Source organism: Salmo salar, chromosome ssa20 (genome assembly GCF_905237065.1).
Source record: "Salmo salar chromosome ssa20, Ssal_v3.1, whole genome shotgun sequence".
NCBI classification, from domain to species: domain Eukaryota; kingdom Metazoa; phylum Chordata; class Actinopteri; order Salmoniformes; family Salmonidae; genus Salmo; species Salmo salar.
Genome location: NC_059461.1, coordinates 15,605,045 through 15,628,730, shown reverse-complemented (window position 1 = coordinate 15,628,730; position 23,686 = coordinate 15,605,045). Strand labels below are relative to the sequence as shown.

Below are 23,686 nucleotides of genomic sequence, written 5' to 3'. Positions count from 1 at the left end.
CGTATGATCATTACACAGGTGCACCTGGTGCTGGGGACAATATAAGGCCACTCTAAAATGTGTAGTTTTATCACACAACACAATGCCAGATGTCTCAAGTTTTGAGGGAACGTGCAATTGTCATGCTGACTGCAGGAATGTCCACCAGAGCTGTTTCCAGAAAATGTAAATGTTAATTTCTCTACCGTAAGCCACCTCCAATGTCGTCCAACCGGCCTCACAACCACGTTTAACCACGCAATCCCAGGACCTCCACATCCCGCTGAGACCAGCCACCCGGACAGCTGATGAAACTGACGAGTATTTCTGTCTGTATCAAAGCACTTTTGTGGGGAAAAGCTCATTCTGATTGGCTGGGCCTAGGTCATGGGAAATCAATAGATTAGGGCCTAATTAATTTATTTCAATTGACTAACTCAGTAAAATTGTTGCATGTTGTGTTAATATTTTTGTTCAGTATACATCTGATTACTAAATTTAATGTAGAATAAAACAGGCCAACAACTGGATCACGGTGAGTAACATCTTTATTCAAAAAGGTGAATGAAATCCAACCCAGCACATTCATTACATAACTCCTCATGGTATCTTCCAGAGCACGGAACCGTGAACGCAAACTGCGGTTGTACCACATCGAATGGTCTACACAAAACAGAATTAGAAAATAAAATGTAAAAAAACAAACACCATCTACAAGCCCCCATTTTCAGTGGCCAGATTTGAGTGTAGTTAATTGAACGTTAAAGCGGCACTCCCGTCTCCTTTTCACCTCATTTAACACCTGATTTACTTAAAAGGCTTAAAAGGCACATCTCAATAGCTGGTCCAGGTAAGTCATAACGTAGCATAAGTAGGGGGGGGGGCTTTCCTCTTTTGTTCCTCTATTTTTTTACCCTTTATTGTGTGTACTTTACTGTATTTCTACTTTTCAACAGTAAAAGTTAGAAAATCGCCACAGGATGTCTTTAAGATAATCTGGCCAGAGGGCCTGGAAAACTTCACACCCTTTCTCATTGCCCAGGGCAGACTTTCTCCAACAGGACTGTAGACACGTCGCCAGTACACAGTGAAGAGGATGGGTATGTTATTCAATCATCCAAACTGCTCGCAAGCGTCTGCGTAGCCAGGCCCTAAAATAGAACTTGGTTTTATTTTTGATGCATGACACGCTGTAAGTCCTGCATCTCCCAACTCCTCGTTGATTTTTAGGAGTATAGACCCACGTGGGTGATTGAAAGCTGAACTGAGGTCCACACTCTAGTCCAGTTGATAGTGGTAATGCACCTTAAAGTTGGTTGCCAACCGCCATATAAAATCCACAGAAGAAGACTGAAGAAGGAGAGATTACTAGAAACTAACTAGGTTTCCACTTTTACCTGTGGATTAATTGTCAGAGTAGAGGATACACAATTTTGTGTGACTCAAAATGGGTCAAAAATCTACAAAGATCCAGGAAAAAAAGAACCTTGTGCATTTCAGGTAAAGTAACAACCCAATATTTATATCCCAGGACAAATTAGTTTGCAACAGCGAGCTAGCTAGCTAAATGTCCATGAATATTTCATGTGTTTCAACCTGTCCCCAAATTAATATAGTTGGTTCCGAGTTCATTTTGATATTTCAACCTGCATGTCCTGATCGCATCTGGTGTGGATTGACAAAATCAGCATGCACGCTCGTGCCCGGTGTAGTCAGCATATAGAACACATGTACAAGGAAATACCCCTCCCATCCATACAAACATGGTCCAAATGTGAAGACAAGTCATTGCCACATTCATTAACTCTACAGTATCCATATACAATGTATGCCATTTACAATCGATGCAAATCCACAATACACGCATTAGGATACAGAAAATCTATGAAAGAAGCCATAATTTGTTAATTCCAAATAGTCACATTCTGTTCCAAAGACTCTTATTCCCCCGCCTTCATGCCGCATTAAAATGTGTTTGTTTGATTTTCTTTTGGTGAGAACCTAAGCAGGAAAGGCACTGAGTGTTGGATGTCCGCTTAATTTCCCGGCGGTCCCTTTAAGCTCTAAATATTGAAAAGTAAAATTTGCTGGTCGGCTCCCCGTGAGGCTCTCTTCAGTCCTCCATACTGACTGAGGAAATCTATGGGGAGACAGAAACAATAACAGAATGTTAACGCCAATTTAGATCTGACGCAAGTGCGTGCATTCAAACGAAGCGTTTCGGGAGATTAAACAACAAGTCCTCACCTGCAGAGATCTATCCCTCAATGGCCACCTCAGTTGCAATATGTCCATTCAATGCTGCCTCTGCTGGGATATCCTAAAGAACAAGGGAGGGGTTTAGATGGGAATGTAAGAAAGGGGGTGGTTGGTTTACAATACGTGTAAAGACAGATCGTAATTGATTGGGAGAGGTTGGATACAGTAGTGTCACTATATGCTCTTACCACGGGGGCGAGCTCTACGGGCGCAGAGGCGAGCTGCGTGTGACACTGCAGTTCTGAGATGACAGGCTGGGGGGCTGAGAAATGTCCAGAGAGGACATCCAGGGCAGTATTCTCATCAGTAGCGTCCTTTTTGGCTTCGATTTCCATCTGGGCTTCAATTTCCTCTTTAGCCTGCAAAGGCAACACACCCAGTCAATGTTGAGCGCACAACTAAAATCAGTAGTCCCACCCACTAAATGACATGCCTGATGCAATAAAAGGAGCTGGAGGAGCCCACAGCCCAGGAAATGAACAGAATGTAAAAAGGAAGACCACAAGGAGGGAGGATTGATCCAAAGATGGGCGAGAGAAACTCACGAGGAAGCAAGAACTCCTGGATGGGTACATTTCAAAATGTGCGAGAGCATTCAAATGAGAGGATAGCCTACACCAAAGTACTTGATCATATGTTAGTGCTTAATATACCAAGGTGATTGTGTAAAGAGTTGGTTTGAGTCATTATTATAAATTAGTCTGAGTAGATGAAAAGCTTGTAGGTTATTATAGTTTAACTCTGACCAGCAGGTCCTCCGGAGAGGGCCGGTAATCGGGTGGAAGTGTGTCGTCCCTCTCTCCCCCATCTTTATCACCTCTTCCTCCCCACACTGCCTCCAGAGACCAACCAGACAACGGGGTTACAGGAGTAAGCATGTGTGTCTCATGTCTGCTCTACCAAAACTACATCTGGCATTGGGCACCTCAGTCTCTGCATAGAGAAAAGTAGGAAGACTCACGTTGATGACTTCATCAGCTGTGACAGGGGCGGGCTCAGATACTTGGGGGACGTTGTTCAGCGACTCCGATAGGGCCTCAAGTGCATCTGTTGGGACTGCGGGCACCTGAACAGAGATGACACGCAGTCAGACTTGACGTCAGCAGGTGATTAAAGGTGTGCCAAAACGACATCCTTGTGTGTATGTGTTAAGAGTAGGTATGATTTGGAGCCCGTGTCTCACCTGCTCCTCAATGGCGGGCTCAGCCATGGCTGCCTCCACAGTGGGGACAGATTCTGTGATGATAAAGTTGTCGGCCACTGTATCGATGACAGGGTCTACTGGGGCCTGGAAAGCGTAGGACTGTTACACAATGTTCAAATTCTAACTTAACTTCCATTTCTCCTTTCTTACTGAGAAAAGTAAAGGGACTGAGTAGGGATGTGACAAATGGGGGAAAAGATCTTAGTGTTTAAACTGCCATTTATCAGCTTTCCGTACAAATTTCATAAAATCCATGTGAATTCACAATGCAGAATATGGTCCTATTGCGTATGGTGGACCTATTGCGTATGACCGCTAGGGGGCAATGACGTTCTATCGCAGTCATAAACTGAATCTCAATCCGAACACCTGGCCCCTAAACCTTTTGTCGAGTGGCCATTTGTTGTGTTCGATAGTAAACCACTCGAGTCTGCAAGCGTTTTGGCCAAAATGAGCATGTATACATGTTTCATCGGCTGAAATAAAAGATCACAGAAATGTTCCATATGCACAAAAAGCTTATTTCGTGCACAAATTTGTTTACATTCCTGTTAGTGAGCATTTCTCCTGTGCCAAGATAATCCATCCACCTGACAGGTGTGGCATATCAAGAAGCTGATTAAACAGCATTATCATTGCACAGGTGTACCTTGTGCTAGGGACAATAAAAGGTCACTCTAAAATGCACAGTTTTGTCACACAACACAATGCCACAGATGTCTCAAGTTGAGGGAGTGTGAAATTGGTATGCTGACTGCAGGAATATCCACCAGAGCTGTTGTCAGAGAATTAAAATGATAATTTATCTACCATAAGCCGCCTCCAACTTTGTTTTAGAGAATTTGGCAGTACGCCCAACCGGCCTCACAACCACAGATAACATGTAACCACACCAGCCCAGGACCTCCACATCCGGCTTCTTCACCTGCGGGATCGTCTGAGACTAGCCTCCCAGACAGCTGATGAAACTGTGGGTTTGCACAGCCGAAGACTTTCTGCACAAATTATCAAACGATTTCAGGGAAGCTCATCTACGTGCTCTACGTGCAGTTCGGCATTGTAACCGAATTCTGTGGGCAAATGCTCACCTTTGATGGCCACTGGCACGCTGGAGAAGTGTGCTCTTCACAGATTAATCTTGGTTTCAACTGTACCGGGCAGATGGTGTGTATGGCGTTGTGTGGGAGAGCGGTTTGCTGATGTCAACATTGGTTGTGGTGAGGTTATGGTATGGGCAGACATAAGATATGGACAACAAATACAATTGTATTTTATCGATGGCAATTTGAATGCACAGAGATACTGTGACAAGATCCTGAGGCCCATTGTCATGCCATTAATCCGACGCCATCACCTCATGTTTCAGCATGATAATGCACAGCCCCATGTCGCAAGGATCTGTACACAATTCCTGGAAGCTCAAAATGTCCCAGAACTTCCATGGCCTGCATGTCCAGACCAGTGGCGGTCAGTGCCCTTTAAGATGAGGGAGGATGATTTTTTCTTTTTCTTTCATGAGCATGGCATTAATTCTAATACAGCATATTGGACGACTGTCATTCATGTCATTCATCCAGTTAAATGTAACATCGATAGGTTTAGGCTAATATATGATACTAAAATGCTCACCTTCACACATCATGAGGTTGCCACAACCTAGCCTATGAATGAAAGTTTCCAACGTAGGTGCACACAGGTCGAGAGAACATTTTGGAGGTAACACATGGACAGACAGTGACACATTCAATACCGCCTTGCACATTCTTGCCTGCATCAAGCTGATATAGGGTGTAATCATTAGTCCAACAGTTGCAAACGAGAGTTTCTAGTAAACATTCAGGTATGTTTATCCCCATTTTTTTCCTTTTAAGAAACTTTTTTCAACAGAATTGGTGGAATGAATACACCCCTGATCACACGTAAACACAGTTCACTTTCATAACAGCCACGTTGTGTTCCTTCTTGCATCTATGCATTCTCCTCCTCTCACCTTTTCCCTTTGTCGCTTGTGGATGTTAATGCACAATACATCAGCTGTATGTGACCAGGCGAAAAAACCTTTCCAAGCAAAACCATATCATAACTGCTACACACAGCCTACATCGTTGTCACCATATTAGCTAAAGTCTTGTCATAGTCAACATAGCTAATAGAACTAACGTGTTAGTAAACATGCTACAATCAAGCAGTAACGTTACAGTGTACAGTCAGTAACCAGTTTAGGTCAATAAATTAGTAAAACCAAAAGGTACCTTGACTTGGAAGAGTTCCAGTGTTGTGTTAGATAGAGGGGTGCTATGCTAGCTGGCTATGACGGTTTGAGCAGGGTGTTTGAGAAGGCTAAACGAGATAGCTGCATTTGCTAGCTAAGTAAATGAAACTGAAAAAGAATGACCCTCTCTCCCTCTCCCGCCTTCATTTTGGAAGGAATGTATTTGTTCAAAACTGTTCAACTATTGTCTCTCTTTGAGTAAACTACTCACCATATTTGATGTACTGCAGTGCTAGCTAGCTGTATCTTATGCTTTCAGTACTAGATTAATTCTCTGATCCTTTGATTGGGTGGACAACATGTCAGTTCATACTGCAAGAGCTCTGATAGGTTGGAGGACGTCCTCCAGAAGTTGTCCTAATTACTGTGTAAGTCCAAGGAAGGGGGTGAGAACCATGAGGCTCCTAGGTTTTGTATTTGTATTTATTATGGATGCCAAAGCAGCAGCTACTCTTCCTGGGGTCCAGAAAAATTAAGGCAGTTTATACAATTTTAAAAACATTACAATACATTCACAGATTTCACAACACACTGTGTGCCCTCAGGCCCCTACTCCACCACATATCTACAGTACTAAATCCATGTGTATGTATAGTACGTATGTTATCGTGTGTGTGTGTTTGTCTGACTATGTTTGTGTTGCTTCACAGTCCCCGCTGTTCCATAAGGTGTTTTTTAATCAGTTTTTTAAATATAATTTTACTGCTTGTGTCAGTTACTTGATGTGGAATAGAGTTCCATGTAGTCATGGCTCTATGTAGTACTGTGTGCCTCCCATAGTCTGTTCTGGACTTGAGGACTGAAGAGACCTCTTGTGGCATGTCTTGTGGGGTATGCATGGGTGTCTGAGCTGTGTGCCAGGAGTTTAGACAGACAGCTCGGTGCATTCAACACGTCAATACCTCTCATAAATAAAAGGTAGTGAGGAAGTCAATCTCTCCTCCACTTTCAGCCAGGAGAGATTGACATGCATATTATTAATATTAGCTCTCTGTGTACATCAAGGGCCAGCCGTGCTGCCATGTTCTGAGCCAATTGCAATTTTCCTAAGTCCTTTTTTGTAGCCCCTGACCACACAACTGAACAGTAGTCAAGGTGCGACAAAACTAGGGCCTGTAGGACCGGCCTTGTTGATAGTGTTGTTAAGAAGGCAGAGCGTCCCTTTATTATAGACAGACTTCTCCCCATCTTAGCTACTACTGTATAAATGTGTTTTGACCATGACAGTTTACAATCTAGGGTTACTCCAAGCAGTTTAGTCATCGCAACTTGCTCAATTTCCACATGATTTATTATAAGATTTAGTTGAGGTTTAGGGTTTAGCGAGTGTTTTGTTCCAAATACAATGCTTTAAGTTTTAGAAATATTTAGGGTTAACTTATTCCTTGCCACCCACTCTGAAACTAACTGCAGCTCTTTGTTGAGTGTTGCAGTCATTTCAGTTGCTGTAGTAGCTGACGTGTATAGTGTTGAGTCATCCGCATACTTAGACACTCTGGCCTTACTCAAAGTCAGTGGCACGTCATTAGTAAAAATGTAAAAAAGCAAAGGGCCTAAACAGCTACCCTGGGGAATTCCTGACTCTAACTGGATTATATTTGAGAGACTTCCATTAAAGAACACCCTCTGTGTTCTGTTAGATAAGTAACTCTTTATTCACATTATAGCAGGGGCTGTCTAGCCATAACACATATGTTTTTCCAGCAGCAGACTATGATCGATAATGTCAAACTGCACTGAAGTCTAACAAGACTGCCTCCACAATCATTTTATCATCAATTTCTCTCAGCCAATCATCAGCCATTTGTGTAAGTGCTGTGCTTGTTGAGTGTCCTTTCCTACAAGCATGCTGAAATTCTGTTGTCAATTTGTTTACTGTGAAATAGCATTGTATCTGGTCAAACACCATTTTTCCCAGAAGTTTACTGTCACGTCCTGGCCAGTATAAGGTTAATTGGTATTGTAGTTTGGTCAGGACGTGGCAGAGGGTATTTGTTTTATGTGGTTCGGGGTGGTGTTTTGGAAAATAGGGTGTTTGATTTAGTATTTCCGGGGTTTTGGTTTATGGTCTGTGTTTATGTATTTCTATGTGTTATCTAGTTAGTTGTATGTCTATGTTTGGTTAATTGGGGTGGACTTCCAATTGAAGGCAGCTGTGTGGTGTTGCCTTTGATTGGAAGTCCTATATTAGTTGGGTGTGTTTGTTTGTCTAATTGTGGGAGATTGTCTTTGGATTGCTGTGTTGCCTTCAAGGCTGTCATTTTGTCGTTCATCGTTTTGCTTATTTTTTGTATACGTGTTTGTTTGTTTTTTTTCCTTCTTTTCCGTTAAATAAAGAAGATGATTATACACATACCTGCTGCGTTTTGGTCCGCCATTTCTAACGACAAGCGTGACATTTACAAAGGGTTGATAACAGGCTGATTGGTCAGCTATTTGAGCCAGTAAAGGAGGCTTTACTTTTCTTGGGTAGCGGAATGACTTTAGCTTCCCTCCAGGCCTGAGGGAACACGCTCTCTAGTAGGCTTAAATTGAAGATGTGGCAAATAGGACTGGCAATATCGTATTATCCTCAGTAATTTTCCATCCAGATTGTCAGACCCCGGTGGCTTGTCATTGTTGATAGACAACAATACATTTTTTCACCTCTTCCACACTGACTTTACAGAATTCAAAAGTACAATTCTTGTCTTTCATAATTTGGTCCGATATACTTGGATGTGTAATGTCAGCGTTTGTTGCTGGCATGTCATCCCTAAGTTTGCTTATCTTGCCAATGAAAAAGTAATTAAAGTAGTTTGCAATATCAGTGGGCTTTGTGATGAATGAGCCATCTGATTCAATGAATGAAGGAGCCGAGTTGGCTTTTTTACCCAAAATTTAAGGTGCCCCAAAGCTTTATTATCATTCTGTGTATAACTTCTTTGTTTCATAGTGTGGGTTTATTTTCTTTAGTTTAGTCACATGATTTCTTAATTTGCAGTACTTTGCCAATCAGTTGGGCTGCCAGACTTAATTGCCATACATTTTGCCTCATCCCTCTCAACCATACAATTTTTCGATTCATCATCAATCCAAGGGGATTTAACAGTTTTTAGTCATTTTCTTAATGGGTGCGTGCTTATTAGTAACTGGAATAAGTAGTTTCACAAATGCGTCAAGTGCAGCGTCTGGTTGCTCCTCATTACACACCACAGACCAGCAAATATTCTTTACATCAACAAAATATGAATCACTACAAAACTTATTGTACGACCTCTTAAACACTATATTAGGCCCAGCCTTTGGAACTTTGGTTTTCCTAGATATGGCTATTATATTGTGATCACTACATCCTTTGGATACTGCTTTAAAGCAAATATCTGCAGCATTAGTAAAGATGTGATCAATACATGTTGATGATTTAATTCCTGTGCAGTTTGTAACTACCCTGGTAGGTTGACTGACAACCTGATCCAGGTTGCAGGCACTGGTTACAGTTTGAAGTTTTTTCCTGAGTGGGCAGCTCAGGAATAGCCAGTGATAGCCAGTCAATATTTATATCACCCAGAAAATATACTTCTCTGTTGATATCACATACCTTATCAAGCATTTCATACATATTATCCAGATACTGACTGTTAGCACTTGGTCTACAGCAGCTTCCCACAAGAATGGGCTTTAGGTGAGGCAGATGAACCTGTAGCCATATTACTTCAACAGTATTTAACATTAGATTGTCTAAGGTTTACAGGAATGTGGTTCTGAATATAGGCCGCAACACCGCCTCCGTTGGCATAGCTGTCTTTTCGGTAGATGGTATAACCATGTATTGCTACCACTGTATCTAAGTGAGTTTCAGAGATAGTCAGAATATGAATGTAATCTGTTACAAGCAAGTTATTGACTTCATGAACCTTGTTTCTTAGGCTACATATGTTAATATAGGCTATTTTTTAGCACTTTTCTGGGTTGCTTGATTGTTTTTAATGCTTTACTGGGAAGCTTATCAGAGCTAGACTTACTCATGTTATTTACATTGGAGCTGATAGTGCAGGGTGAGCTGCATAAAGTGGTCTTCCTACTATTGCACACCGCCTCAGTGCTACTCTGGTTTATAGGCTCATGATTACTGCTTACAATAGCTGTAGGATAAACAGATGTATTCAGTGCAATTCGGGGTACATAAATTACTTACATTGTTTGCCAATGCCCCTAAGATCATGTACATTTGATGCAGCATTATGATGACTCATTGTCACAATGGTAGGGATTAACTGAGCTGGTCTTGGATCATTTACCAGTCATTGTTTCAACGTAGCCTTGAAATGCGTGGACAGAGTCCAGGAGCCAATGTACGCAGAGGAGAACAAAAGCTAGCTGTCCTTCGGCTACACCATAGTGCTACACTAGAGAACGGTGTTGAGGCTACTGTAGACCTTCATTGCAAAATAGTATATTTTAATCAATTATTTGGTGACATGATTATGTTTAGTATAGTTATCTAAAAAGTATAACTTAAAATGTTTTAGCATTTTTAATTTTCTGAAAACCATGAGGATGGTCCTCCCCTTTCTCCTCTGAGGAGCCTCCACTGATTCAGACATGTCACACATTGAGCATGTTTGGAATGCTCTGGATCAATGTGTACGACAGCGTGCAGAGCAGGCTGTTCGTTGCTGTTGCTTGCCTTTCTCTGCCATTTTTCAAACTTAACGATGACGAGCAAAGTGCTTTATATCCATGGCAAATAATTTAAAATATGCATATCTTCGACTAACGTTACATCATTGTTGCATTAGGTTTTTGTTTATTATGCAATTTTCCCTTTATGATGATAATTTAGTGATAACTGCTCTGTGATTACAATTTTGTGGAAGCTACCTTTTTCGGTTAGGTATTTTTTCTTAACGTTAACGTCCCAATTTTGTTTAACGTTCACACCCCTAGGACTGAGCAGGCTTAATGTCATGCGTTGGTCAGCCTTACCTCTACAAGGGGCTCTGAGGGAGCGACGTCGGCTACGGGGGCTTCATCAACTGGGGCTACCACGGGCTCCGACAGCGTTTCTGGGATCATTTCTGTTTCCTGGATGAGAAAGGTTGGGGACAAGTCAGTTTGATTCCAAAGCAAAAATTAGGCGACACGTAAAAATCGATCATTGGTCAATACAGGCACGACAAGTTGAGCAAACACTGAAGTGTAACATTTGTGAAGTGTTCCAGCTGTCCACTAGGTAGAGCCTTACTAATAGGAGCAATCACTAGCTCAAAAGCCCAGGCTGCAATAAGCTGATACGAACGCTTAGGAAATGGATCTAGCAGCATCTCAATATTTCCCATGTTTAAGAAGTTCCACAATAATAAAGGTAGTGAGAAATGTCTGCTTACAACTGGAACCCCTTCAGGTGCCTCTGTCGTGACAGGCTCATCCTGGAACGAGGAGAAATGACTCATTAAAGACTCATCCAATCAAACAGAAAAACAATATCAAATGCTTTTTCTGAACGCTGTTTAAGAGAAAGAGGAAGGGTAAGGAACAGAGCAAATCACACATGATCACGCACTACATGCACCACCACACAAGACAACATCACGCAAAAGAACAAAGGACTTGAGTTGAGCTTTTTCAGGAAAGGCAGAGGCGTGAGAGCAGAGAAGGGTCGTTAGCGATGTAGCACGTTAGCATGATGTAGCACCTCTGTGACGACTGGGGCCTCCTCTACTTCAACTTCTTCCAGAATGGCATCTGCGTTGACCATAGGAATGACCTCAGCTTCAACGTCAGGACTGTCCTCTGTGTCGATCACCACCTCTTCAGTTTCCACTACTGGGGCAGCTACGGCCTCGACCACGGGCCCGGATTCTGGCTCGACTACTGCTTCGACCTCCGCTTGGACCTTGGCAACTATTTCAGCCTCCACTTCGGCCTTCACCAGCGGCTCGTCATGTGTCTAAACATGCAGTAGAACACGGTCAAAGACGCCAAACACACAAAAAAAATACCATGCAACGGAACTATGGAAGATATACACTCAGTATTAGGTTTACCTCAAATTCGTCAGGAGCTGACACGGGAGCCTCAGGGATGGATGCGGCCTGCAAGTGGTAGAGAGAAAGAATTAGTTATTAATATACATATTCATTGACTACTATAAGTAAACATATATTAGGTTTGGGACATAATGTTCATTTCGAGTCTAGGATTAAGCAACTCAGACTTGAGTTCTGACAACCCCATGATGGCAGTTTATTTTAGAAACAATGGTGGGTGGGTGGTGCCCAATTGTTGTTTTTTCAACCCATGTCTAAAAATGGGCAAGGTTTTGAAAAACACATACATTTCAGAGATCATAAACCTTCCCTTGGAAAACACACTAGAGGTGCAAACACGCAAGACAAGCTGCCACCCCCCCCCTCTTCTCTCCATGTCAGGCAGAGAGAAGAGAACAAAGTTCAAGAACAAAGTTTCAGTCAGCAATTCAAGGTCATTTATGTGAGCAATCCGGAGTTGTGGGGTCCACACTGTTTATTGCATTCCCCTCGTGAACTGCGCCCCAGCCCATGCATGATGAGTTGGTCCTCACAGGGAGCACTCGGTTACGATCAACTACCCTTAGGGGAGTGCCAAGAATGAAGATCGAGGAGCTCTTTCAGTGGCAGAGAGCCGAGAGACATGCACAGGTCACCTTTATCTGACGATTGAAGTGATGCCGTGTACACAGACTTGCACAAACCCCCAGCGCTGGAAGTTTCATTCTCAGTAGACCAAGATGTACTACTGAAATGGAGGCCATCAACCCCAGCACTCGGAGGCAAACAGGGAAAGGCACTGTCGGAATGACTCTTTGCCTGATAAGAGAGAGAATCCAGCATTATGCATATGTATTCTATTCTCTGTGTTGGCGCCAAACAACAATTTTTCTGATTGATCTTGAACCCTAGCTCTGAGAGGCGGGTTACAAGGGAAATCGTGTCTCGAACCCCTGCACCCGGGATGGGGAGCATAGCAGGTTTCTCAGGGGTGTGAGGGCTGGCTCTTAAACACTTGCTGAATGATCTAGCCTATTCATAGGCTATGCCTTGAAAAGAAAACCTAAACGTTGTGTGCTGGCAGCATGCTTATGTGAAAATAAGCATTCTGCAGGTCGACTGAGGTGAACCAGTCACCTCAACGAATCGAGCGAGACAGCACGTTGAACATACACTGAGTGTACAAAACATTAAAGGACACCTTCCTAATATTGAGTTTCAACCCGCTCCCCCTTTTGCCCTCAGAACATCCGCAATTTGTCAGGGCATGGACTCTAGGTGTCAAAAGCGTTCCACAGTGATGCTGGCCCTCGTTGACTTCAATGCTTCCCACAGTTGTGTCAAGTTGGCTGGATGTCATTTCGGTGGTGGACCATTCTTAATACACATGGGAAACTGTTGAATGTGAAGAACGCAGCAGTGTTGCAGGGAACCAGGAAGTACCAGAAGTAGAAGCAGAGGTGGCTCTCTGCCGCTAGTATGGCCCTGATAGCCCCTTTGCGTAATAGAGGAGATTTCCTCAAGTATGCGTGCCGAGTTGCCAGTCGCTACTGATTCAAAAGTTCTGAGCGAACTGCAGTCTGTACCCCTTCATAACCGTGGACTAGACCCAGGGCTGGACTGAGCATTCACTGAGTTTCCTGCTCTGGTGACGAGTAGCCCACAGGTCAGTAGACTCTCGCTCCCCAGTGGTGCCGGAGCACCCTCTGGTGGTGATGGAGCAAGTCTCCTTTTTATTGTATTTTTTCTCTGTGTCCTTGGCATGATGCCTGGATACAGCATACTTTTTTATTGAAAAGGGGAGTGTTGACACACTGGAACTAAGGGACAGTGTTGGTGGCGACTGACAATTAGTCGATTCCCGGGTCTACGGGGCAGGCAAAAGTTGAAGGCTTTTCCCTTCTCCTTTCAAAGTTTGCACTTCTGTAACGGCTGTCTTTAGAGAGAGTGGACCAAAATGCAGCGGAGTTAGTGTTCATGATATATTTAATGAAACGGAACCCTATACAATTACAAAAAACAATAAACTGACAGCCAACACAGTCCTGTCAGGTGCAAACACTGTAACAAGAACATTACCCACAAAACCCCAATGGAAAAACATGCACTTATGTGTGACTCCCAATCAACAGCAACGAACATCAGCTGTGCCTGATTTGGGAGACACACACGGCCCAAAACAAAGAAATACAAACACATAGAAACAGAACATAGAACGCCCACCCAATGTAACACCCTGGCCTAACCAAAATAAAGAACAAAAAACCCCTCTCTATGGCCAGGGCGTTACAACTTCTGCCGCATGGCGGAGACAGCCGGCCCAAACAGTTCCCTCTGCTTGACAGGAGCGTCAAGATAATCTGCTTTCTGTTTTTCCCGACAGGCTGGACAATTTGAGCCACAAAGCTCTCTCTTCTACCACTGTAAGTCTCATGGCGTGGCCACAGCCTTGAATGGTGCCCCTGGAGGCTCGGCGGTTGAGGTCTGTGACGAAACAGATCTCATCCCAAAGGTCTGGGTTAGGCTTACCAATAGAAATGCATAATCTTCAAGCTAACATCAAATCGGCCTGTAAAGCCAGCAGTAGGGATGTAATGTTCAATGCCAGTACAGAACGTGTGGCAGACAACTATACCTTTTGGTAGATGGACGCGGAGAAGCGGTCCATCTTACCAATTAGAGAAGTGTCTGTTAGTGGTGAGGCACTGGGGTTGACGGAACATTCATGCTGGCAAAAAGTCTGGTTTGGATCTTGCCGGTCAAGAGTCTGTTCTAATTGTGTTTGGCTTCTGCCACGGAAGCTGGGATGGCTGAGAGGAGTTGCTTGCCAGGGATGGTGCGAAAGGAGAGCTTCCTCCCATTGTACCAGTTACTCTCTGCGCTGCCACTCAACACGAGTTCGGGCCACTGAATACCGAGTCTGGTCGCTGCCCGTTTGCAGATATCAATGAGCGAATATCTGTCATCCGCCATCGATGCCCCACTAAGAGCAGAAGAGGGCCTAGAAGTAACAGCGTGTGCCTCTTCGTCCTCCATCTGGAGGAGATCGTCATGTCATTGTATTCGTTGATGATGAGGAAAAGTAGGTGAAGGTCCTCTGGATAGCCATCCATGGTGTCAGCCCATAAGGGCTGGGTCTGCATGGTACTCTCCCCGCTCGAAGGCACTGTGGGAGAGGAATCACATTGGGTTGCTCTGCGCACTCTCCGACAGAGGGCGTTTGCAGCAAAATCCCCACAATGGATGCATGACCGGGCATCCTCGAATGCTGCATCCTCGTGTTCAAGACCCAGGCAGATGACACATGCCCTGCATGAGCACGGATGTACTGGTGCTGGAGCCAGGGCCTGGGCCTTGCTCGGTACCCCTTGGGCTGAGCTAACAGGTACAATGGCTCAAAAAAATAATCAGAGAACAAAGTGAAATTTAGCTAGCATTCACCACTTGGGCTAGCAACCTACCTAGTTAGCACAAAGTTATCCAAAGGAAGCTAGCTCTTGCGATGACTAAAAGCGTGGCTCTCGACTGATAAGCTGTGAAGCTAGGACGGTCGGTCTAGCTGCAGCACGGTAGTGGGTTGAGCTAAATGAGAGCGAGCTAGTAATTCCATCTTTCCAGGTAGAAAAAGTTGGTAGGATAGCTTGAGTCTTCTTGGGTATGATGCTACAAGCTTGGCTCACCTGTATTTAGGGAGTTTCTCCCATTCCTCTCACGCTCCATGAGGTTGGATGGTGAGCATCGCTGCACAGCGATTTTCAGGTCTCTCCAGAGATGTTCAATCAGGTTCATGTCCAGGCTCTGGCTGGGCCACTCAAGGACATTCAGAGACTTGTCAGAGCTCTGTCAGTGACCATCGGGTTCTTGGTCACCTCCCTGACCAAAGCCCTTCTCTCCTGATTGCTCAGTTTGGCCGAGTGGCCAGCTCTAGGAAGAGTCTTGGTGGCTCAAAACTTCTTCCATTTAAGAATGATGGAGGCCACTCTGTTCTTGGGGACCTTCAATGCTACAGAATTTTTTGGGGGTACCCTTCCCCAGATCTGGGCCTCAACACAATCCTGTCTCGGAGCTCTACGGACATTTCCTTCGACCTCATGGCTTGGTTTCTGCTCTGACATGCACTGTCAACTGTGGGACCTTATATAGACAGGTGAGTGCCTTTCCAAATCATGTCCAATCAATTGAGTTTACCACAGGTGAACTCCAAATCAAGTTGTAGAAACATCTCAAGGGTGTGGAAACAGGATGCACCTAAGCTCTGAATACTCATGTAAAAAAAGGTATCGTTTTTTTATTTTTAATACATTTGCAAAAATGTATGAAAACCTGTTTTGCTTTGTCATGATGGGGTATTGTGTGTAAATTTATGAGGAAACGTTTTTATTTAATCAATTTTAGAACAAGGCTGTAATGTAACAAAATGTGGAAAAAGTCAAGGGGTCTGAATACTTTCAGAATGCACTGTAGCTCAGCTACAGCTGTGTAGGGGGAGGGAGGGGCTATGGGCTACAGGTCTTCCATTTACTCCGCAACAGCAGCCTATATTCACACAGCTACAGCCACAGCAGCCCCCTCATAACCCTAGCTGTGTACCAAAATGGTCGGATCGCAGCTCGTCTCGCAGGCCCCATAAATACTCTAGGAACAAAATGTACTAAACTGATCCAAGTGCAGCCCTTTCTGACAGATTAGTTTAACCCTTTCAGAGAATATTATGTACATAATGTTTGTAATACACATTCCCTTCCCCCTCCTTCCTAGAAGCCAAGTTCCTGTTTTTACTGTAGAAATTTGCTAGGGAACAATATAACATCAAGGTAAAAAACTAGAAATCACTACAGAAATGCTGACAGAGCTAAATGACAACCCAATACCAATGGAGAGGAACTAAACAGAGAAATGATTCAACACACGTGGGAGAGATAGCCGGTTCTATTCTGAAGAGGCTTTCCCATATGTTAAATGCTTCCACATGTGGGAGATGGGAAGAGAGATACGGCGGGTCTGAAATCATTTTCCAAGATAATCCATCCACCTGACAGGTGTGGCAAATCAAGAAACTGATTACACAGCATGATCATTACACAGGTGCACCTGATGCTGGGGACAATTTAAAATGTGCAGTTTTATCACACAGAATGCCATGGATGTCTCTAGTTTTAAGGGAGCGTGTAATTGGCATGCTGACTGAAGGAATGTCCACCAGAGCTGTTGGCAGAGAATTTAATGTTCATTTCTTTATCATAAGCTGCCTCCAACGCTGTTTTTGAGAAATTGGCAGTACATCCGGGGGGGGGTCTGTCTGTAATAAAGCCCTTTGTGGGGAAAAACCCATTCTAATTGGCTGGACCTGGCACCCCAGTGGGTAGACCTGGCTGCCAAGTGGGTCGGCCTATGCTCTACAAGGCCCACCCATGGCTGCACCCCTGCCAAGTCATGTGAAATCCATAGATTAGGGCCTAATGCATTTATTGACTGATTTCCTTATATGAACTGTATTTGTATTTATTAAGGATCCCCTTTAGCTGCTACCAAGGCAGAAGCTACTCTTCCTGGGGTCTGGCAGAATTAAGGCAGTTATACAACATTATAAGACATTCATTACAGAATTCACAACACACTAAGTGTGTGCCCCCAGGCCCATACTCCACTACCACATATCTACAACACAAAATCCATGTGTACGTGTGTGTATAGCGCGTATGTTATCATGTGTGTATGCATGTGTCTATGTTTGCGTTACTTCACAGTCCCCGCTGTTCCATAAGGTGTATTTTTACCTGCATTTTAAATCTGATTCTACTGCTTGCATCAGTTACCTGATGTGGAATAGAGTTCCATGTAGTCATGTCTCTATGTAGTACTGTCCGCCTGTTCTGGACTTGGGGACTGTGAAGAGACCTCTGGTGGCATGTCTTGTGGGGTATGCGTGGGTGTCCGAGCTGTTTGCTAGTATTTTAAACAGACAGCTCGGTACCTTCAGCTTGTCAACACCTCTTACGAAAACAAGTAATGATATCAATCTCTCTTCCACTTTGAGCCATGAGATTGACATGCATGTCATTAATGTTAGCTCTCTCTGTACTTTTAAGGGCCAGCCGTGCTGCCCTGATCTGAGCCAACTACAATTTTCCCAAGTCCCTCTTTGTGGTACATGACCACACTACTGGACAGTAGTCCAGGTGTGACAAAACCAGCGCCTGTAGGACCTGCCTTGTTGATAGTGTTAAGAATGAAGAGCAGCGCTTTATTATGGACAGACTTCTCCCCATCTTAGCTACTGTTGTATCAATATGTTTTGACCATGACAGTTTACAACAACAACAAAAAACAGTGCATACAATATTGTAACAATAGCTGTAACTTAGTAAAATCTTTGAAATTGTTGCATGTTGCGTTAATATTTTTGTTCAGTATAATTAAAATACTGAGCTATATTGTATGCACTTTTTTATGGAAATGTATATTATTTCATACTAATACAATTGCTCAGAGAAAGAGATTTTGTTTAAACAAGTAATATCATTTTTTTCTCAAAACGGTAGGTGTCCAAAATGACACGTTTTGAATACCTCACCTTGCGAGGATAACAGCACTGAGCCTTTTTCTACAATGTTTTATGAGTTGGAGAACACATTGAGAGGGATTTTAGACCATTCCTCCATACAGAATCCTCCAGAGTTTCTTGATATCCTTTGTCTGCACTTATGGACTGCCTTCTTCAATTCAAATTCGTCTGCCTCACGTGCAGAGGCACCAGGTGATCAATCCATCTGCCAGGCAGCAAGAAGGCACCAAGACTTCCATGCCCCCACACTCCTTGTGTTTAAACACTCAAGTCCTCTCCATCGGCAGTACCCCTCCCAAAAACTCCCGTTCCACCTAAGATTCTGTCTCCTCCCACCCCTACGGCATCAACCAGTGACAACACGGCATGATCTACTCATGTGCATCCACTGGCCACTCCATCAGTGAAAACATGTGCCAGGCAGAAAGTGCTCCTCCACAGGGGCACGATAAGCAAACACAAACACACAAGAGGGGAAGAGCGGGAAAGGAGGAGGGAGCTACAGGAGCAAAGAGAGAACACTGCCTGGTACAAAATGTTCTGCATCCGATGTCCCGTCCCCTCACTGCAGGATAACCTGACCACGCTATCCATCGGGGGGCCTCACCCAGATCTCTACGGCGACGTCCAGTAGTGGGGTGGCCTCTTGGCCCCCGCAGCCAGCTGAATATGAGGCCCATGGTGAAGACACCACGGCCGACTGACCAGAGCCACCAACTGTCCACTCTTTGTCTACCAACACCTGTGTGTGTGTGTGTGTGTGTCTGTGTGTGTGCGCACACGCATCTCAGCGCTCCTGTGTTAAGAGTCTAAGGATTTGCAATCTCATCAACTCAATAAAACTATCCTGATACTGAGTGTGTATAACACATCCACTATACATGTGGATGCGCCTAGTACTTTAATGAAAGCTTGTGAGTATAGGTCTAAGGAGCATCTGGCATGTCCACGGCATGTGCAGCAGCATAGGGCTGGGGAAAAGAGGCATTTTGACCAAGAGCCAATCATCGTGTATAACCACCCCCTCATCCCACACTCCACACATTCACATACATGTGAGCACATGTCAGTACACACATGCCATATGTGGTCATAGCTTAGCTACAGCGAGGGAGGCACTTTAGAGGCACTATAGCAGCTGAACAAATGCCAACAAGCACTGTACAAGTTTCCAACACAGGACACTGAACAAGACACAAACAGCTGCATAAACTAAACTATTACGATGACACACTACCAACATTTAACTTTCAGAAGATTGAAACTTCCACACCGAAGGATAAAGCTACTTGCGACCCGCAAGTACACATGATTTGGTGTTTATTGCGGGTCGCAAGTAGCTTTATCCTTCGTTAACTAAGATGATTCATCACAAAACCTTAATACAGATGTAGGATCTTAATTTGATCACCTTGTTACAGGAAATGTTAAACACGTTTGTAATTTCTACTTAATTTTCCTGTATGAAAAATAGATCAACCCCTACAAAAATGTCCATTAATTATAATCTACATAATAATTCAAATATCCTCTTGTTGCAGGATTATTTTCCTGCTGTAGCAAACTGGCTCAAATTAAGATTCTACATCTGTACAGCTCTAGAGAAATGTAATCAATCTCATTTTATCAAAATACTCTCACCACACTGTTCTGAAAAACACAAGTGAAATCAGTTTTAAAACAGACAAATAATTTACACTGTAGACCATGTTAATGTACCCGGCAATATATAGTGACTGCAACAGAGGCCCTGCCCACTCTCTGTGTACATGTACAGCCTCTTAAATAGAACACACTGTTCTCTTACTGCCCCCTCTCAGTCCCTTCCCAACACGCCAGAAACTGCACCTGACCCCATATACTCTCCGTCCGCAAACAAATTCAAAATGGGAGAGGGCCTTTACCTCCATTACTAGCTCCGTCTTTGGAATGAAGCTTTCGTCAACCTCCTGCGCTGCTGCAGTTTCTTCTGTAGGTGGCCCCACTGGAGTTTCTGCTGGGACTTCTACAACTGGGACTTCTTCTGGGGCTTCAACTGGGCCGTCGACCACATCTGGGGTTTCAATTGGGGCTTCGACCTCCAATGTGGCTTCTTCAGCCTCTACTGGAGCTTCGACTGGCGCCTCAACTTCAACCTCTGCTGCCACCACTTCAGCCTCTAACGCCGCCACCATAGGTTTAGGCTCCGGTACCTCGACTGGGGCCAGCGGCGCTACAACGGGGACGTTTACTACTTGAGTCTGTATGGGGACAAGCTTTGGACACTTTGCCACTTCTTTGAATTTAACAGGGGGGGCCGCCACAGCAGCCACTCCTGGGGTCCCTTTGCCAGTGCCAGCAACATGCTGCTCCTCAAGGACTTTCTTCTGGGCCTGCTGCTCAACACACAGAGCGAGCGAGCGAAAGACAGAGAGAGAGAAGGGTGTCAGATTAACTTTACCTTGAATCACTCCACTTTGATTAAACATTGAAAGATGGAGAGAAAAAAAACATGGGGAGAGGCTGCTGAAGGTAATCCAGCCAGAGGGCTGTTAGTTATTGAATTCCTCATCTAGTTTGGGTTTGATGGGGGGGGGGTATTCTATTCGATGAAATACCAGGGATGCCAAATTAGGATCAACATGTTTTCACAGAGAGGACAGAGGACTAAACCTTTGAGCTATGGCACCGATCAATGGGGCATGGGGGGGGGGGGCAAACTAGTTAGATAATGGCAGTAAATTAGCTGAATCGGAGTGATTCTGACAGGTCAAGTCAGGCGGGACCGAAACCTGCGAGTCAGCAGGGCTCAGGGCTCCGGATGGGGCCCCGCATAGCAGACAGTAAACTAATCGCATTATAATCCGGTTACAATCATACCCTACGCCTCGTTAGCTGCAAGAGACGACCGGCCAGCCAGCAGAGTTTACACAGCCCACCAAGTGCATAAGCCCAGTGAGTGTGCATACAAAAACAGCTCTGCCTTTGGTCTGTCTGTCAGAACAACCCCTCACTGCCCCTTTTGTAATGATACGATTTAGAGGTTTTTTGAGCCCGTCATCAACAGGACTAATCTTAGGGACATTTACTAGGCATCATCATCCTTTGGAAATAAACTAGAAAACTGTTTTGAAAGGACAGAGGAGCAAAAAAAAGCACATGTTAAGAAAGTCACTAAGCAGAACATGAGCCCCAGTTAGTGCTCGGAGTGTCAATCACCAAGAGAGACCTCCCTTCCATGCACCTCCGTAGATATCTAGAGCGTGCAGAAGTGATAAGGCTAACAGATTTGGGATATGTTTTTATTTGGGCTTCTGCGAAAGGTTTCTTAAGACTGCACAGGCCCTAAAAAAGCAGTCTGGTGGAGGGGCATGCCTATGATTCATTACCAAATACAGGCTTGGTTTGAGTGGAGTCTTGCCAGAAAACTAGGGGGAAGAGTGTTTAGGAGAACTTGTTTCTCACCATACTGAGAAGTATTTGCAAGGGATCGCTAGTGTAGTGCATGTACAATGTTAGGCCTACTGGCTTATTGCTGAGCTATGACAGAGCTCTGGATGACATTACAATGGAAAGTCACAGAAAGGGAATTTAAATGTTGTGAGTTGTAGAATACACATTCAAGTTAGTTGATGTGAAAGGAAGAATACATTGTGAGAAGGGTTACAGAGAACTGTCCTGTTGCTGCGTTACATTATCATGGTGTAAATGAGGAGGAGCACGTTCTAAAATGGAGGATACATGAAACTCCTGTCAAGAAGCAGTGTGGCTTGGCGGGGTTGTGTTTTGGAGGACGCATGGCTCTCGACATTCGCCTCTCCCGAGTCCACACAGGAGTTGCCGCAATGGGACAAGACTGTAACTACCAATTGAATATCACAAAATTGGGGAGAAAAAGGGGTAAAAAGTACAAAAAAGTTGATAACCTACTTGGCCAAGTACACAGCGAGATCAAACATTATGCATGGCCCTTAATCACACATTGCCAACTAGGCGCACCGTGCCTGGAACGTTACAGAGCCAGGAGTAGACTAAATAAAACAGTTCGACAAGCAGGGTGCTGGTCATGTAGCCAGACGAGCTACATCTAAAGCATGGTGCCCATCATGTAACTGGGTGGATTGGGATATATGGATTGTGCAACCTGAACTCAGGGTTAGACGTAACAAAGTAAACAAAAATTAGGGGGTTTAAATTTGTTTGTTACGTTTGGTATGGTATTAATTTGTAGATGTCCATCATTCATTTCGTATGATGTTACAAATTACAATTTGTATGATATGTTACGAATTGCAATTTGTTGTGGCTTAGGTAGGTGACTACTAGACGGCTAATGTTTAGGGTTAGGAGTTAGAGTTAGCCAACATGCTAAGAAACCTTTGGATTGCTAGATGTTCGTGTTATACACCCACCCATGCACTCCGACAACCAACCAACTCAGACAGCCATAAGTAACCTTCAGTCTTATGTAACCTAACCAAACACAACATATCATACTAATTTGATTGGCCCTGATTTTCGTTTACTACGTTACGTCTCGTCTATGAGACTAGGCTGATGGGTTGGAAATGATTAGGACATATTGGCAGTGGTTTCTTCGCATGCTTGAACTAGTCTTAAAAAAAAAACGATCAGTAATTTAGAATGTGAAAAACTATTTCGTTTGCTTAAAAAGAGGTTTGCTCGATCATGGTCAGGAGTCAGGATCATTCATCCAGTGATATATTGTTTAATGTTTGGTGAATTTCAATGGATGAACTGTTCCATGCACTTCGACTACCGGAGTGGAGGGGAACACGTGTAGCACGGATTACAAAAAAATAAAATAATCATCAAATCATAATCAGCTATAATATGGAGGAACTGAAGGAACCCTGGTGTGCGCACTTACCACCCTTCTCATGCGGCGCTTGTTCTTCTTTCTTTTGCTGGGCATTTTCGTGTTTTTGGTTGAAGCTACAAGAAAGAATTAAGAACTTTGATATCTGTCCTCCCCGGAGAAAGTGTGCGTCGGAAAAGCGGAGACTGTAACAGTAGCACCAGTCTGATGACCAGATGTTACTGATGGACGGAACATTGTGGATCTTTTTAAAGCCCTCGTTGTTGTTGTTTTTTTTTATCTCTGCCTGAACCTATCGGGGAGGAGGATTGTGGAGGGGGCGTTGACGATAGAGGGGTGTGTGCGCCCCTTGGTTGATAGCATCTAGTAGGCTTGCCTTGCCCGCAAACTGGCGTTGTTTTCTGATGTTATGTAACGGTTTTGTCTAGAAGTCTTACAGCTTTTGTCAAAATGTACTTTTCGTAGTAAGTTTGGGAGAATATACGCAGCAGGTATGGATAATTAATGTAGCAAGTTAGGATAATAAGGTTAAAGTTTGGAAAAGAGTTAGGGTTAGCTATAAACCCACCAAAATCTA

The 23,686-nt window shown here is 44.0% G+C and overlaps 1 protein-coding gene across 2 annotated transcripts; it reads right to left on the bottom strand.

The window, feature by feature from the left end:
- Positions 1–509: 509 nt before the first annotated feature.
- LOC106580076 (calphotin) lies at positions 510–23,399 on the bottom strand. 2 transcript variants are annotated; one of them, XM_014160690.2, is made up of 11 exons: positions 23,161–23,399; positions 20,195–20,665; positions 11,744–11,791; positions 11,392–11,646; positions 11,084–11,125; positions 10,683–10,781; positions 3,422–3,526; positions 3,200–3,304; positions 2,427–2,597; positions 2,227–2,299; positions 510–2,119 (listed from the first exon to the last, which is right to left on the bottom strand). In XM_014160690.2, the coding sequence occupies exons 1-10, from the start codon at positions 23,203–23,205 to the stop codon at positions 2,237–2,239; spliced, it is 1,404 nt and encodes a 467-aa protein (XP_014016165.1). In that variant the 5' UTR covers positions 23,206–23,399; the 3' UTR covers positions 510–2,119; positions 2,227–2,236. The 2 variants fall into 2 exon arrangements, with proteins under 2 accessions (XP_014016165.1, XP_014016166.1); XM_014160691.2 differs by lacking the exon at positions 20,195–20,665 and having other exon boundaries at positions 23,161–23,372.
- Between the last annotated feature and the right edge of the window lie 287 nt (positions 23,400–23,686).

Excerpts from the sequence above, each read along its gene's own strand:
- LOC106580076 (XM_014160690.2), bottom strand. The coding sequence starts at position 23,205 with ATGCCCAGCAAAAGAAAGAAGAACAAGCGCCGCATGAGAAGGGTG. Across the intron at positions 20,666-23,160 it reads AGCGCCGCATGAGAAGGGTG|CAGGCCCAGAAGAAAGTCCT; the intron begins GTAAGTGCGCAC and ends TGTGTTGAGCAG. Across the intron at positions 2,300-2,426 it reads CCGTAGAGCTCGCCCCCGTG|GATATCCCAGCAGAGGCAGC; the intron begins GTAAGAGCATAT and ends CTTGTTCTTTAG.